General features: G+C 34.5%; 1 protein-coding gene across 1 annotated transcript in view; it reads right to left on the bottom strand.

Moving 5' to 3' along the window:
• Nucleotides 1–3211: 3211 nt before the first annotated feature.
• The window catches only part of LOC132098146 (E3 ubiquitin-protein ligase DTX1-like), a 41046-nt gene continuing 31910 nt past the window's right edge, over nt 3212–12347 (bottom strand). The window contains exons 5-10 of the mRNA XM_059504310.1: nt 12132–12293; nt 10631–10692; nt 10397–10555; nt 8995–9156; nt 6645–6734; nt 3212–5113 (exon numbers count right to left, since the gene is read on the bottom strand). Of these exons, the coding sequence (XP_059360293.1) occupies nt 4889–5113; nt 6645–6734; nt 8995–9156; nt 10397–10555; nt 10631–10692; nt 12132–12293 (860 nt within the window). The 3' untranslated portion in view covers nt 3212–4888. The remainder of the gene's footprint in view (nt 5114–6644; nt 6735–8994; nt 9157–10396; nt 10556–10630; nt 10693–12131; nt 12294–12347) is intronic.

The raw sequence follows: 12347 nt of genomic DNA, 5'->3' as shown, positions 1-12347 counted from the left end.
TCTCAAAGATTTACACTGAAATTTGTACAGGCTCAAACAATGCAAAGGCATTATTAAGGAAGACGATGCATATAGAGCAGTGGTTATATGAATGATGAATGAAATATTCCCTGCAGATATATATAAAGGTACTCGACCCATTTGGGTGGGCAAGTCAAAAAACAAACCCTTCCCACCGACCGACATCAGCGACAGCAATCATTTCTTAAATGGCACGACTAATATACAGTAAGACGCTCAGAAAACAGTAACAGTCCCTGACGTTATACTGACAAACTGTCAGATTCGACAAAAAAAGCATGTATCAAATATGTACACGTGTATATGTGTGTGTCATGTGTAAGTATAAAAATAATTTAAACACTTCAAAGATATATCACACTCTTAAATGCATGTGTTTATATGTTGACCTCTATATATTGTACTCTATTGAGTTCTTCTAAGCATTACAAGACACGAGAGTAACTAAAGATGCATACAGACATTTCAAGACACAGTCAGAGAGATTCTGCGTTTGGAGGAAGACTGCAGATCTGTGGCCTGTTCAATCATCCACAGCGTTAAAAACAACTTAATCTGAGTCCGAAAAGCCGTTCACACTGACAGCTAACATGTCATGTAATACATAGTTAGATTTTTTTATTTGCCTTTTTTGTGGAAGAAATCAAACACACAAAATTGATTAAATTTTTGATGTTTTTAAAAGATTACGATTTCAAATAAATGCTGTTCTTTCGAACTTTCTATTCATCAGTGAAGCCTAAAAATGACGGCTTCTGCAAAAACAATCAGAAATGTTTCTTGATCAGTGAATTATAATGATTTCTGATGATCATGTGACACTGAAGACTGGAGGAATGATGCTGAAAATACAGCTTTTATCAAAGGAATAAATCACATTTGATTATATATTCACATAGAAAACAATTAAAATAACATTTCACAATTTTACATTTTGACATTTTTGAGTAAACTAATGCAGAAGAGACTTATGTCCAAAACATTTTAACTTTAAAACTGTGATTTATATAATATGTGCAAAAAAAGAAGAAAAAGATTCAGAAGGCACAGATATTTCCGAAAGGCTGTAAAGTGAGAAAAACGATGGTTATGAAGCCCAAAAGCTTGGTTTGTTGCTGTAAAACGCTGTCAGAGTGAACGGCCCTTCAGAGACTGTACGATGGCGTCACGATCTTTGGCTTCCAGATGAGACATGTATCAGAGTCACCGCAGAAATACATCACCGTTCACAGACCAAAACATCTCTGAACGTCACAAACTAAATGACTTTAACGTAGAAAGGAGTTTGAGTTGTGATTTATCTGCTGCGGGCTCAGAAACGCTCTGTCACCAAACACATGAGGGCTGTGTTCAGAACATACTGCTGTTTCTACATCATCTAGTAAGTTTACATGTCAATGTTCTGTGCATGACCCAATGCATTTGACAGAATGTGCAAGTGGAGCACACTGTATGAAATACTCGAAATGCACTATGCCAGTGTTTCTCAACCTTCAGGGCCCTCATTTATCCACAACCATATTTAAAAACCATAAAGCCCTAGTTTTGTTTTACAAAATGCATTTTAATTTTCTGAAAATAAAAAAGTACCTAAAATACTCCTAATTAAACTTTTAAATAATTACATTTCAGGATTGCAGATGCTTTAGGAGCTGAAGTGTCCTTCTCCTTTTAAGATTTTATTAATTATTACAGAAATCACACTTTCTCATCCAGGTTTTGAAGACCGAAGTTTTTAAATGATCATTTATATTATATTTTATTATTTAACCAATAATTTGTTTATTTTCTCATTTTCATTTTTGGTTTAAAGGTTTATGATGCGTGTCGTGCACTAGTTATTGTTTTTTATATGCCTATATAGTTTTATAAATTTTAGCATCAGTTTTTGTTTTAGTTATTTTAGTACTTCAGGTTAAACTAAATGAAAATGAGAAATTTGGTTTTGCCAATAGCTGAAATAAAATATCTCTCTTTTTTTAATTTTATTTTAGTATATGGTTTTTGTAGTTTTTTTTTTTTATTAGCAATTTTTAGTTACTTTTGTTGCGAGTTTTAGTCACTCAAAATTAGATTGATTTATAATTATTATTTATTTATTTATTTTGCTTATTTTAAATATTTTAAATTTTACAATTTTTATTTTAAATGTTTGTATTTTTGAGGCCCAGACCCCTGGTTGAGAACCACTGCAAACTTTATATCCAGTGTGACAAATAAACTAGAAATGTCCGCAACAATTTTGACTATTTTAATTCATTAGTTGATCAGTTGACTGCCTTGAATTCTCACTTCATTGCACAAAATTGATTATAAAATGGGCATCAATCGTATTTCTTCAACATCATAACTGGACGCCACTTACACGCAATTCAAAAGGACAATTATTTAAAGTATTCATCATGAAATAAGGTCTGCATTTTAAAAATAGTACTGTATACCGTGTGCAGTATTGTAGTAAAGTAGTATGCCAGTATTCCAATCCAAACACAGCACAGACAAACCCGTCTGCAGCCAGAAAGCCACGCTCTCAGATCAATGACATAAAACAGAAACAAAGCAAGATAGGATATGAATCATTGCATATTTCAAAAGACATCCTATTCATCTTATTCACTCTAAAAGTTAAAATGCACACAGAAGGATCCTCAAATCTCAGCGTTCGTTCTGAGCTTCGCTAATTGCTCTGAAGTTCAAAAGTAGCACACGAGCCGGAGATAGTGCAGATATTTTATGCATCGCTTGCACAAACATCAAAAGCAGCCCCAAAAAATCTGCGTATATATCCATCTATACCGATATCCCTAAAAACGCATGATTCTTTAATCAGTTACATATACGTAGGCCAAACTAATGCTGTTTCAGGCCCGAAAACATCATGAAAACTGTCTGAAAGAGTTGCAGTTTAAAAAAATCAACATGGAAACAAAACTTCCCCATGTTATACATGGAATGCACCAATATTGGATGCAGTGATCGAAAAATATATCAAGAAATGGAATGAATCATCTGATATTTGGTGATTTTGAGATCATCAGCATCAGCTACTAACTGGCAGATTAACAGAGGTGTTCATTTAGCTTACAATTGCCAACATTATCTAGTAAATAATTGGTAAAATAGGTGTTTTTTTTAATTTTTCCAAGACTCTTCTGCATTAAGCACAGCAAACAACACAGTGTTTTGTTACTGAATGAATCCATGATTTTGAACTAATCGAGTGAGCCAATGATTCAGTGAATGATACATAAAGAAAGTCCCTTTCTTTGTTTCTGAAAGAATCAGCCATTTGAATGAATCAAGTGAACCAATGATTCAGTGACTCGTTCATAAAGAAAGTCCCTTTCTTTGTTTCTGAAAGAATCAGCCATTTGAATGAATCAAGTGAACCAACGATTCAGTGACTCGTTCATAAAGAAAGTCCCTTTCTTAGTTTCTGAAAGAATCAACCATTTGAATGAATCAAGTGAACCAATGATTCAGTGACTCGTTCATAAAGAAAGTCCCTTTCTTAGTTTCTGAAAGAATCAGCCATTTGAATGAATCAAGTGAACCAATGATTCAGTGACTCGTTCATAAAGACAGTCCCTTTCTTAATTTCTGAAAGAATCAGCTGTTTGAATGAATCAAGTGAACCAATGATTCAGTGACTCGTTCATAAAGACAGTCACTTTCTTAATTTCTGAAAGAATCAGCTTTTTGAATGAATCAAGTGAACCAATGATTCAGTGACTCGTTCATAAAGACAGTCACTTTCTTAATTTCTGAAAGAATCAGCTTTTTGAATGAATCAAGTGAACCATTGATTCAGTGACTCGTTCATAAAGACAGTCACTTTCTTAATTTCTGAAAGAATCAGCTGTTTGAATGAATCAAGTGAACCATTGATTCAGTGACTCGTTCATAAAGACAGTCACTTTCTTAATTTCTGAAAGAATCAGCTGTTTGAATGAATCAAGTGAACCAATGATTCAGTGACTCGTTCATAAAGACAGTCACTTTCTTAATTTCTGAAAGAATCAGCTGTTTGAATGAATCAAGTGAACCAATGATTCAGTGACTCGTTCATAAAGACAGTCACTTTCTTAATTTCTGAAAGAATCAGCTGTTTGAATGAATCAAGTGAGCCAATTATTTATTAAAACAGTCGCTAGCGATATTTCTCATTTGAATTAATCAGTGACTCCTTTCTGACTGAATCATTGGCTTGAATTATCGGTTGGATGAATAATTCAACGAATCACTCATTAAGACCGTGACTTGCTTCTGCCTCCTACAAGTTTTACTTTCAAATTAATTTCCTTTTTTAAAAACCATTTCATATTCCAATACTAAATAAATACTTAAAAGAAAAACATTTAGCAATATTTACGCAATACTGGATCAAAATATTTCTTTCTAAAGCTACTTTTCATAATGTTTATTCAAAGCCTTTTTTCATATAACACAATGAATAATCTTTTGGGGGGAATTTCTCTGATTAATCTGCAGATCATGTAATTAATTAGATTTGTTTTTATTATTATTATCACTTGACAGCCCTAGATATGATTTATTATATCTGTAAAGGCATCGCCACTGAAAAACCCATGTCGGTCAACCACTAATGTGAGTGTATATACAACTACCACATGCACCGGTCTGAGCCAAGATGCATTCTGGGTAGCCTAGGAAAAAGAGTGTCGCTACTGTAGAGAGGGAGAAAGAGAGCTGAGAAAGTAAATGAGAAACAGATTAGAGTAATTTCTATTGATTTCATCACTCCATCATCCACATCTCCTCGTCTCTCACTTGGGGTAAGTGAGGACCGTTGTTCCCAGAGAGGTCAAAGGTCTCTCTGGTGGTGAGTGTGTGTGTGGACCGAGCCTCAGTCCTTCAGGTTGTCCTCTCCGACGCCCTGGGCGGCCAGTTCTCTCATCACGTTGTCCAGATAGTTGGGGTCGGGGAAGCCGTGGCCCGTGAGGTTGGAGCCGAACTCGGTCTTGTGGTGAATCTCGTTCCACACGACTGTGTCCGTCTCTCCCGTCGTGCTGGACGTCCCGATGGTGAAGATCAAACGACGATCCCACGCCATGATTAACAACTTCAACACCTGAAATGAGCCACAAATACAATGTGAACCTGCATTCAGAGCACTCATATATGTATTTATATATATATATATATATATATATATATATATTAGGGGTGTAACGCTATGTGTATTCGTACCGGACCGTTTCGGTACAGGGCTTTCGGTACGGTGCAGGTGTGTACCAAATTACGGAATACAATATTTTGTGTGCGGAACATGGGCACATTTTCGTGTTTCCAAACGAACATATTAAGTAGCGTTAGTCTCCGCGTTCAGCACAAATCCCGCCCTGCAGCTGATTCTAAGGCCGGTGACACACTGGCTGCATGTCGTGAGCGTGGCGTTTCTGCTGCGTGTCAGTTGCGTGTCAGCTGCTTCGCGTTTTCTGTGTCTTTACACACCAGAATCGGTCCTGACGCGGTGCTGGCGTGCTGCTGCTACTGTAGGTGACATAGAGGGAGACCGCCGACAGACCAGGATCTTGTCTTCACGACAACAATATCTATACTTCATGTTGAGCATAAATATAAAGCCTACTGATAAAGGACACCGTCAACAGTATTGATAGCAAAATAGACTATGTTTGACAGGTGCAATATGCCAGTGTGTCACCGGCCTAATGTTTTCAAAAGGCATCACGCAAGTGTGAACATCACTACAACTAGGAAAACAACGATTGTAATTCAAACGCAGCTCCCGTCGGCATTTAAACAGACCTTTGCTCTTAATTCAGATCGGTCCAACGCAATAACGAAATCTGAGCAGGTCTAAAAACTGAAACTGTTGATGCTTTACACTTTGGAAAAGTTATATATATATATATATATATATATATATATATATATATATATGTGTATATATTTTTTTTTTTTTTTTTTTTTTTTTAAATATGAGCAGGCCTACAAGCTGGGATTGGTAATGCTGCACTGTAATCATATTTATTTATTTATATTTTATTATATGATATTGGTTTGAGACTGAGAGTATTTTATTTAGTGGAGAACTTAGCAGCAGTATTTTATTTCTTATTCTTTTTTATTTGATATATACTTTATTAAAAAGTATTTTAAACAAATTGTTAAAAAAAGTTTATAGTAATAAACAACCTGCAGTTTAATGTTTGCATCTCTTTCCCTTACTGTACCGAAAATGAACCGAACCGTGAATATACATATAGTATAGTCTACATATACTTTTTGTTAATATTTAATTCAGTTTTTGTTTTTTTCAGCACATCACGTTAATGACAACATAATGAAAATGAGACATTTAGAAATAGCTGAAATAATAATTCAGTACAAATTTTATTTTATTTTGAATTAGATTTTATATATAGTTTTAGTTTACTATAACAACCCTAGTATATTCAATATTTAATTTATTCCAAGTTTTCTATTTTCTTATAAACAACACTGGATGGACGCCAGAACATGTCAAAATAACGAAAACAAGTATTTTATTATTTAGAATAATTTATACAATTCTTAATTAAATAAACAATATATGAAAAAATTAAAGATCCATTGTTTTTCATCAGATATTTTCTCACCTTCCGTCCTTTCTCATTGTCTGGTAAGTAGCAGTGTCGAGGAAATCCACGTGCGCTGTACTTTTTCCCAGGATTTGGGTGTTCTGAGGTCTGGACAAAACACACACAACACACGCGGTCACACTTCACACATCGCTTGCTCAATTAGCACACAGCGGAGAGAAAACACTAACGACGGCCAGCTGTTATTCACAGCCATCGCTGATCACATCACAGCTTCACACACAGATCAAAATCAGACAAGAACAGCATTTCTGCAGAAAATGAAGCTTTTGACATCCCTTTCATTTAATAACACACACACACAGACACACACACACACATACACACACACCTCACACACACACACACACACACACACACACACACACACACTCTCTCTCTCTCACACACACACACACACACACTCACACACACACACACACACACACACACAGACACACACACACACAGACAGACACACACACACACACAGACACACACACTCACACACACACAGACACAGACACACAGACACACACACACACACACACACAGACACAGACACAGACACACACACTCACACACACACAGACACACACACACACACACACACACACACACACACACACACAGACACACAGACACACACACACACAGACAAAGACACACACAGACACAGACACACACACTCACACACACACACACACACACTCACACACACACACACACACACACACACAGACACAGGCACACACACAGACACACACAAACACACACACAGACACACAGACACAGGCACACACACAGGCACACACACAGACACACACACACACACACACACAGACACACTCACTCACACACACACACGCACACACACAGACACACAGGCACAGGCACACACACAGACACACACACACACACACTCACTCACTCACTCTCACACTCTCACACACACACACACACACACACACACACACACACACACACAGAGAGACACACACTCAACTGATATATATTTAAATATTATGAAATATATACAAACCGAAATGTATAGAATAGTAGCATATATAAATAAAAAGTAAGTTCATAAAATATTAACACCTATATAATGTTTCGATTCTAGATTGCTTAAAATTACTAAACTACAATTATATTTTTAAAACTCCAACGAACTAGAACTACACAGAACTGCATTTCTCGGCACGTCGAGGGTGTTAGTGATAATGGGATATTTGTGATGGGAGTGAGTGGGTGGCTGATGGTGTAAAACATGAGAGACAATGACCCAGAATGAGCAGGAAATCCCCACGCAGCCACTTCCTGTCTCACGTATGGTGAAACACAGTGAGAACACGGTGAACAGAAGCCACAAGCCCACGGTCATTCTGCAGCAACACCCTGACATATTAAATATGAGTGCAAAACCTTTCTCTGTGAAAACTGGGCCGCCTGAAGCGAACAACAGATGCTCCGGTGCACATGCCTCTTCATACAAACAAACTTTTGTCAACCTCATTAACGTCTGTGTAAATAATGATAGTAATATTCATTTTAATAATATAAAAATAATTAAGTAACTATTGCATTGGTTTTTTTTTCTTCTTTATGACAGCATCTTTTTTAGCCTGTTGTGTTTCCAACGCCTCATAGCTGTATTTGCAAACACGCATAAAGAAAATAAGATATAAATAAAGTCAAATAGGCATTTTTTTACTACCAAGTAGTATTTACATGGTTATTTTTATCATTGCTTATATATTGAAAATTAAGTTAAGTTAAAAATATTGAAACACATTTATTGCAAACGCACAAAAAAAATATATAAATAATATATATATATATATATAAATATATATTAATAAATCAAATAACCATTTTTTTTATACACCTTTGTACAGTTACATGCTACTACTGCAGAAATATCAATGTTAAAATTATTACTTCAAAACTGTCATTTTTATCATTGCTTGTATATTGAAAATTAAGTTATGTTAAAAATATTATAACATTTATTGCAAACACGCACAAATCTGTACAAATAACCAATTTTTATACACAAGTATTTCCTTGGTTGTAAAAAAAAAATCTATTCATTTCTGTACAGAGATAAGCAGTTTACTAAACTAAACTAAACTAAAATAAAATAAAATAAAATAAATAAAAACCTTTCTACAGAGTTAAACTATTTATAAAATAAATAAAAAAATTATTATATTATTATTATTATTAAATCTTAAAAATATTAAAACTTCAAGACATTTTTTTCCCAATGAAGTTCATATTTACTTATTATTTAGAAATGTAATCATTTCTGAAGAAATGTTAAAAAAATGTATTTATTTGTTGTACTTCTATTAATTGAATATACCTGTATCCCAGCGGGAATGTCGTAGATGATCCGTATGGTCTTGGTGTCGGAGCATCCAGGCAGAGAATGAGGAATCACGTGGTACTCCATCTTCCCAGGAGGCTGTGTGCCGGTCTTCTCTCCATAGATGGCTTTACAGGTGGGACACTGCAGACTGCCGTCCTGAGAACAACATCATTAAACACTCACTAAACACCCGAGGAAACAGAACTGGGACGGCTGGGACACTCACAGCCATCGGAGACATGCACCGAGGTTTGTGTGCAATGTTTCATGCTTAGATGCACTTCATTAAAGACGAGCAAAATAATGCAGCACGGACACAAAAGCTAATATTTTCAGATGCACAAACATTCGAATACTCGAGCTGTAATTATTATTCGAAAAATAAACACACTACTCAAATTTTACTACATATAAATATATTTGTTTAAATACCTTTTTAATCAAAAGAAAGCCTGATGTTTAAAATGCCTCATCATAAGCTTGTTCAGAAATCATCACAAAAAATACGTCTTTCTCATTAAATCTCATCATATATAAGCAAATATTCTAATATCCTTTTGTAATGAGCCCAAATATCCGGATACAATATATATTTTTTGAAATGCCCATCTCTAGTCAGAAAGCTTTTGGATTGCATCAAAAACATCTTTTTTGTTCTGAAGCTGATCAAAGGTCGTACAGGGCAATTAATTAATTAATTAAAGACAGCATTTTTAATTTGGGGTGAGATATATGAACTAATGAAGATGAAGCTTTCCAAAATATACTTTGGGCTTAAGATACTCTTTTTATCCCCGATCATCTTACTGACTCATTGCTAATTAACCTTATTATCTGCCCATTTTCTTTTTTAATTGTTTGTTTGTTTGTTTGTTTTTGCATGTAACAACTTTTTTAAGAAATGTTACAGCCTTCTGTAATATAATTAATACAATATGGATTTATATGATTTACAAATCATTGCATTGTCATTTTATTTACATTTTCCGCAAAAATCTTCGGGTGGTATTGTTCTGTTTTTTTTTTTTATGGGTTTAACTATAATAACCCTATAATAAGGTTTTTATGCGTTTGCATGAATCTTCAGTGTTTTCAGTAGCGTTGATTTTTGATGAACTGCATAGAAACCAATGTATATTTTTTAAATCCCATTATTTTTCTCCTATGAGAAAACAAACTTTAAAACAGATCATAACATCAGTTTTGCAATTAAATGTTCTTCTATTATGACAGTCCATTCAAATGCACCAGATTTTTCAGTGCTTTCTGGCTGTGAACACAATGTCATGAAGTTGTGTGATCGATCCTGAAACTGGTCGGTTTGGTTAAATACTATACAGAAAATGAAGTCAAAACAGACTGATATGATCACAGTCTTCAAGTGATGTGTTCTGACCTTATTGCCGTTGTTGTACATGGCCACCAGACACAGAAGATGGTACATGTGGCCACACTTTCCCAGTTTTCCAACCAGCTCGGGCTTTGAGCCTTTGTAGCTCAGCACTCCCTCGTATCCGGACGCGGTGCTCAGTCGCTCCATGCAGATGGTGCAGTCCTGACGGATATCAACAGTGAGTAACACGCACACACATCTGCTGCCTCACTCATTAACACAACCCTCATCAATCACCTCATCAGGAGCCGTCTTGATCTTCTCTGTGTAGCGCCGAACCACGTCCTCCGGGTTTTTACCTGGAAAAACAGACAAAACTAGAATTACGTATCAGACAGTGGAGCTTTAGTCATGTGTTTGTGCAGAATTTATTTTTGATGTGAACTCTTATTTAAATCATTCTCAGTATATGCTTTTTTTGTTCAAATCTTACATACTTAGCTTATATGCATGTTAAATATATATATATATACACACACACATAAATAATAAAACGTTTCTATACAGCTCTTTACAGTGTTAAAACTAAATAAAATATAGGAAAATAAAAAATACAATAAATATACAAAAATAAATAATATATATAAAATATAAAATAAAACCATTTTACCTTTGTACAGATATAAGCTGTTAAATGTAAATAAAATAAAATATACAAAATAAAATTAGAAATATAAATTAAAATGAAATGCAATATTTTCTATATTGCTCTTATAGAATTCAGCTGTTTACTCAAATTGTGAAAAAAATAAAATATACAAAAATTAAATTAAATAAAAATTCTATACACCTTTATACAGAGTTAAGTTAATAAAATGAAATAAAATATACGAAAATCAAAAATACAGTAAATATACAAAAATAAATAATATATATATAAAATATAAAATAAAACCATTTTACCTTTGTACAGATGTATAATAACATAAAATATACAAAAAGAAAAAGAAAATCTTCTATATACAGTTTACTCAAATGGAAATAAAATATAAAACATAAAATTAAAATATAAATTAAAATAATAGTAAATATGAATTGAGCGGTTTACTCAAATTGTAAATAAAATAAAATATACAAAAATTAAATTAAATATAAATTTAAAAAATAATTGTAATACGCATTTTATAGAATTCAGCTCTTTACTTGAAGTTAAACAAAATAAAATGTAACATACAATAACATTTAAAATTTAAATAAAATCGTTATACACCTTTTATAGAATAAAGCCGTTTACTTAAATGTAAATAAAATAAAAGGACCCAAGATATATATAAATAAAAAATATAAGATTGCAGCTGGTTTGTTTATTAAGCTTCATACAACCACAAAAGACAAATCCCAGATTTTTAGAGCTCTTAAATTTGCACATCCATCAGCGTTGATGCTTTATTTATAACCTTCTTTTTACACCGAATGAGGCTAAAGAGAGGATGTGTCAAATGCACTCTTCAGAACACAGATATTCAGTGTTTGTTTCTCAAAGCGTCTTTACTCTGGTGACCTTTAACACACGTCTGGACTTTTAATACACGATTGATTCCTGCAGGAACGGAGGCACAGAAACAAATCTATAAGTGTTGAGCAGATCTATGGTAACACGCTTGAGGAGCTGTAATGTAAGAGCAAACTTGTCACTTTCTGTTGTTGCTCGATTCACACAAAGTCTGCTCTGCTCAGATCAGCAAAAAAAGTCAGACAGAGAATCAATGGCTAGATAAACACACACACACACACACACCTTTTCGGAGGTGCTTTGTCTTGGTCTTGCGCCGGATGCTGTTGATCCCTGGCACAGGTTTCAGGTCACTCTTGCTGACCGGCGGTGGATGCAGGACGGGTTTAGGAGCACGAGTCAAACACACGGGGAGCCCGGCGGCACACATGAGGATCCCAGTCATCCCTGACACAGACAGACACTAATATCAGCTCAAGATGTAGATCATGGCACTGTGAG

Source organism: Carassius carassius, chromosome 21 (genome assembly GCF_963082965.1).
Source record: "Carassius carassius chromosome 21, fCarCar2.1, whole genome shotgun sequence".
NCBI lineage: Eukaryota > Metazoa > Chordata > Actinopteri > Cypriniformes > Cyprinidae > Carassius > Carassius carassius.
The sequence above is the reverse complement of the archived record's forward strand: the minus strand, read 5'-3'. Positions and strand labels throughout refer to the sequence as shown.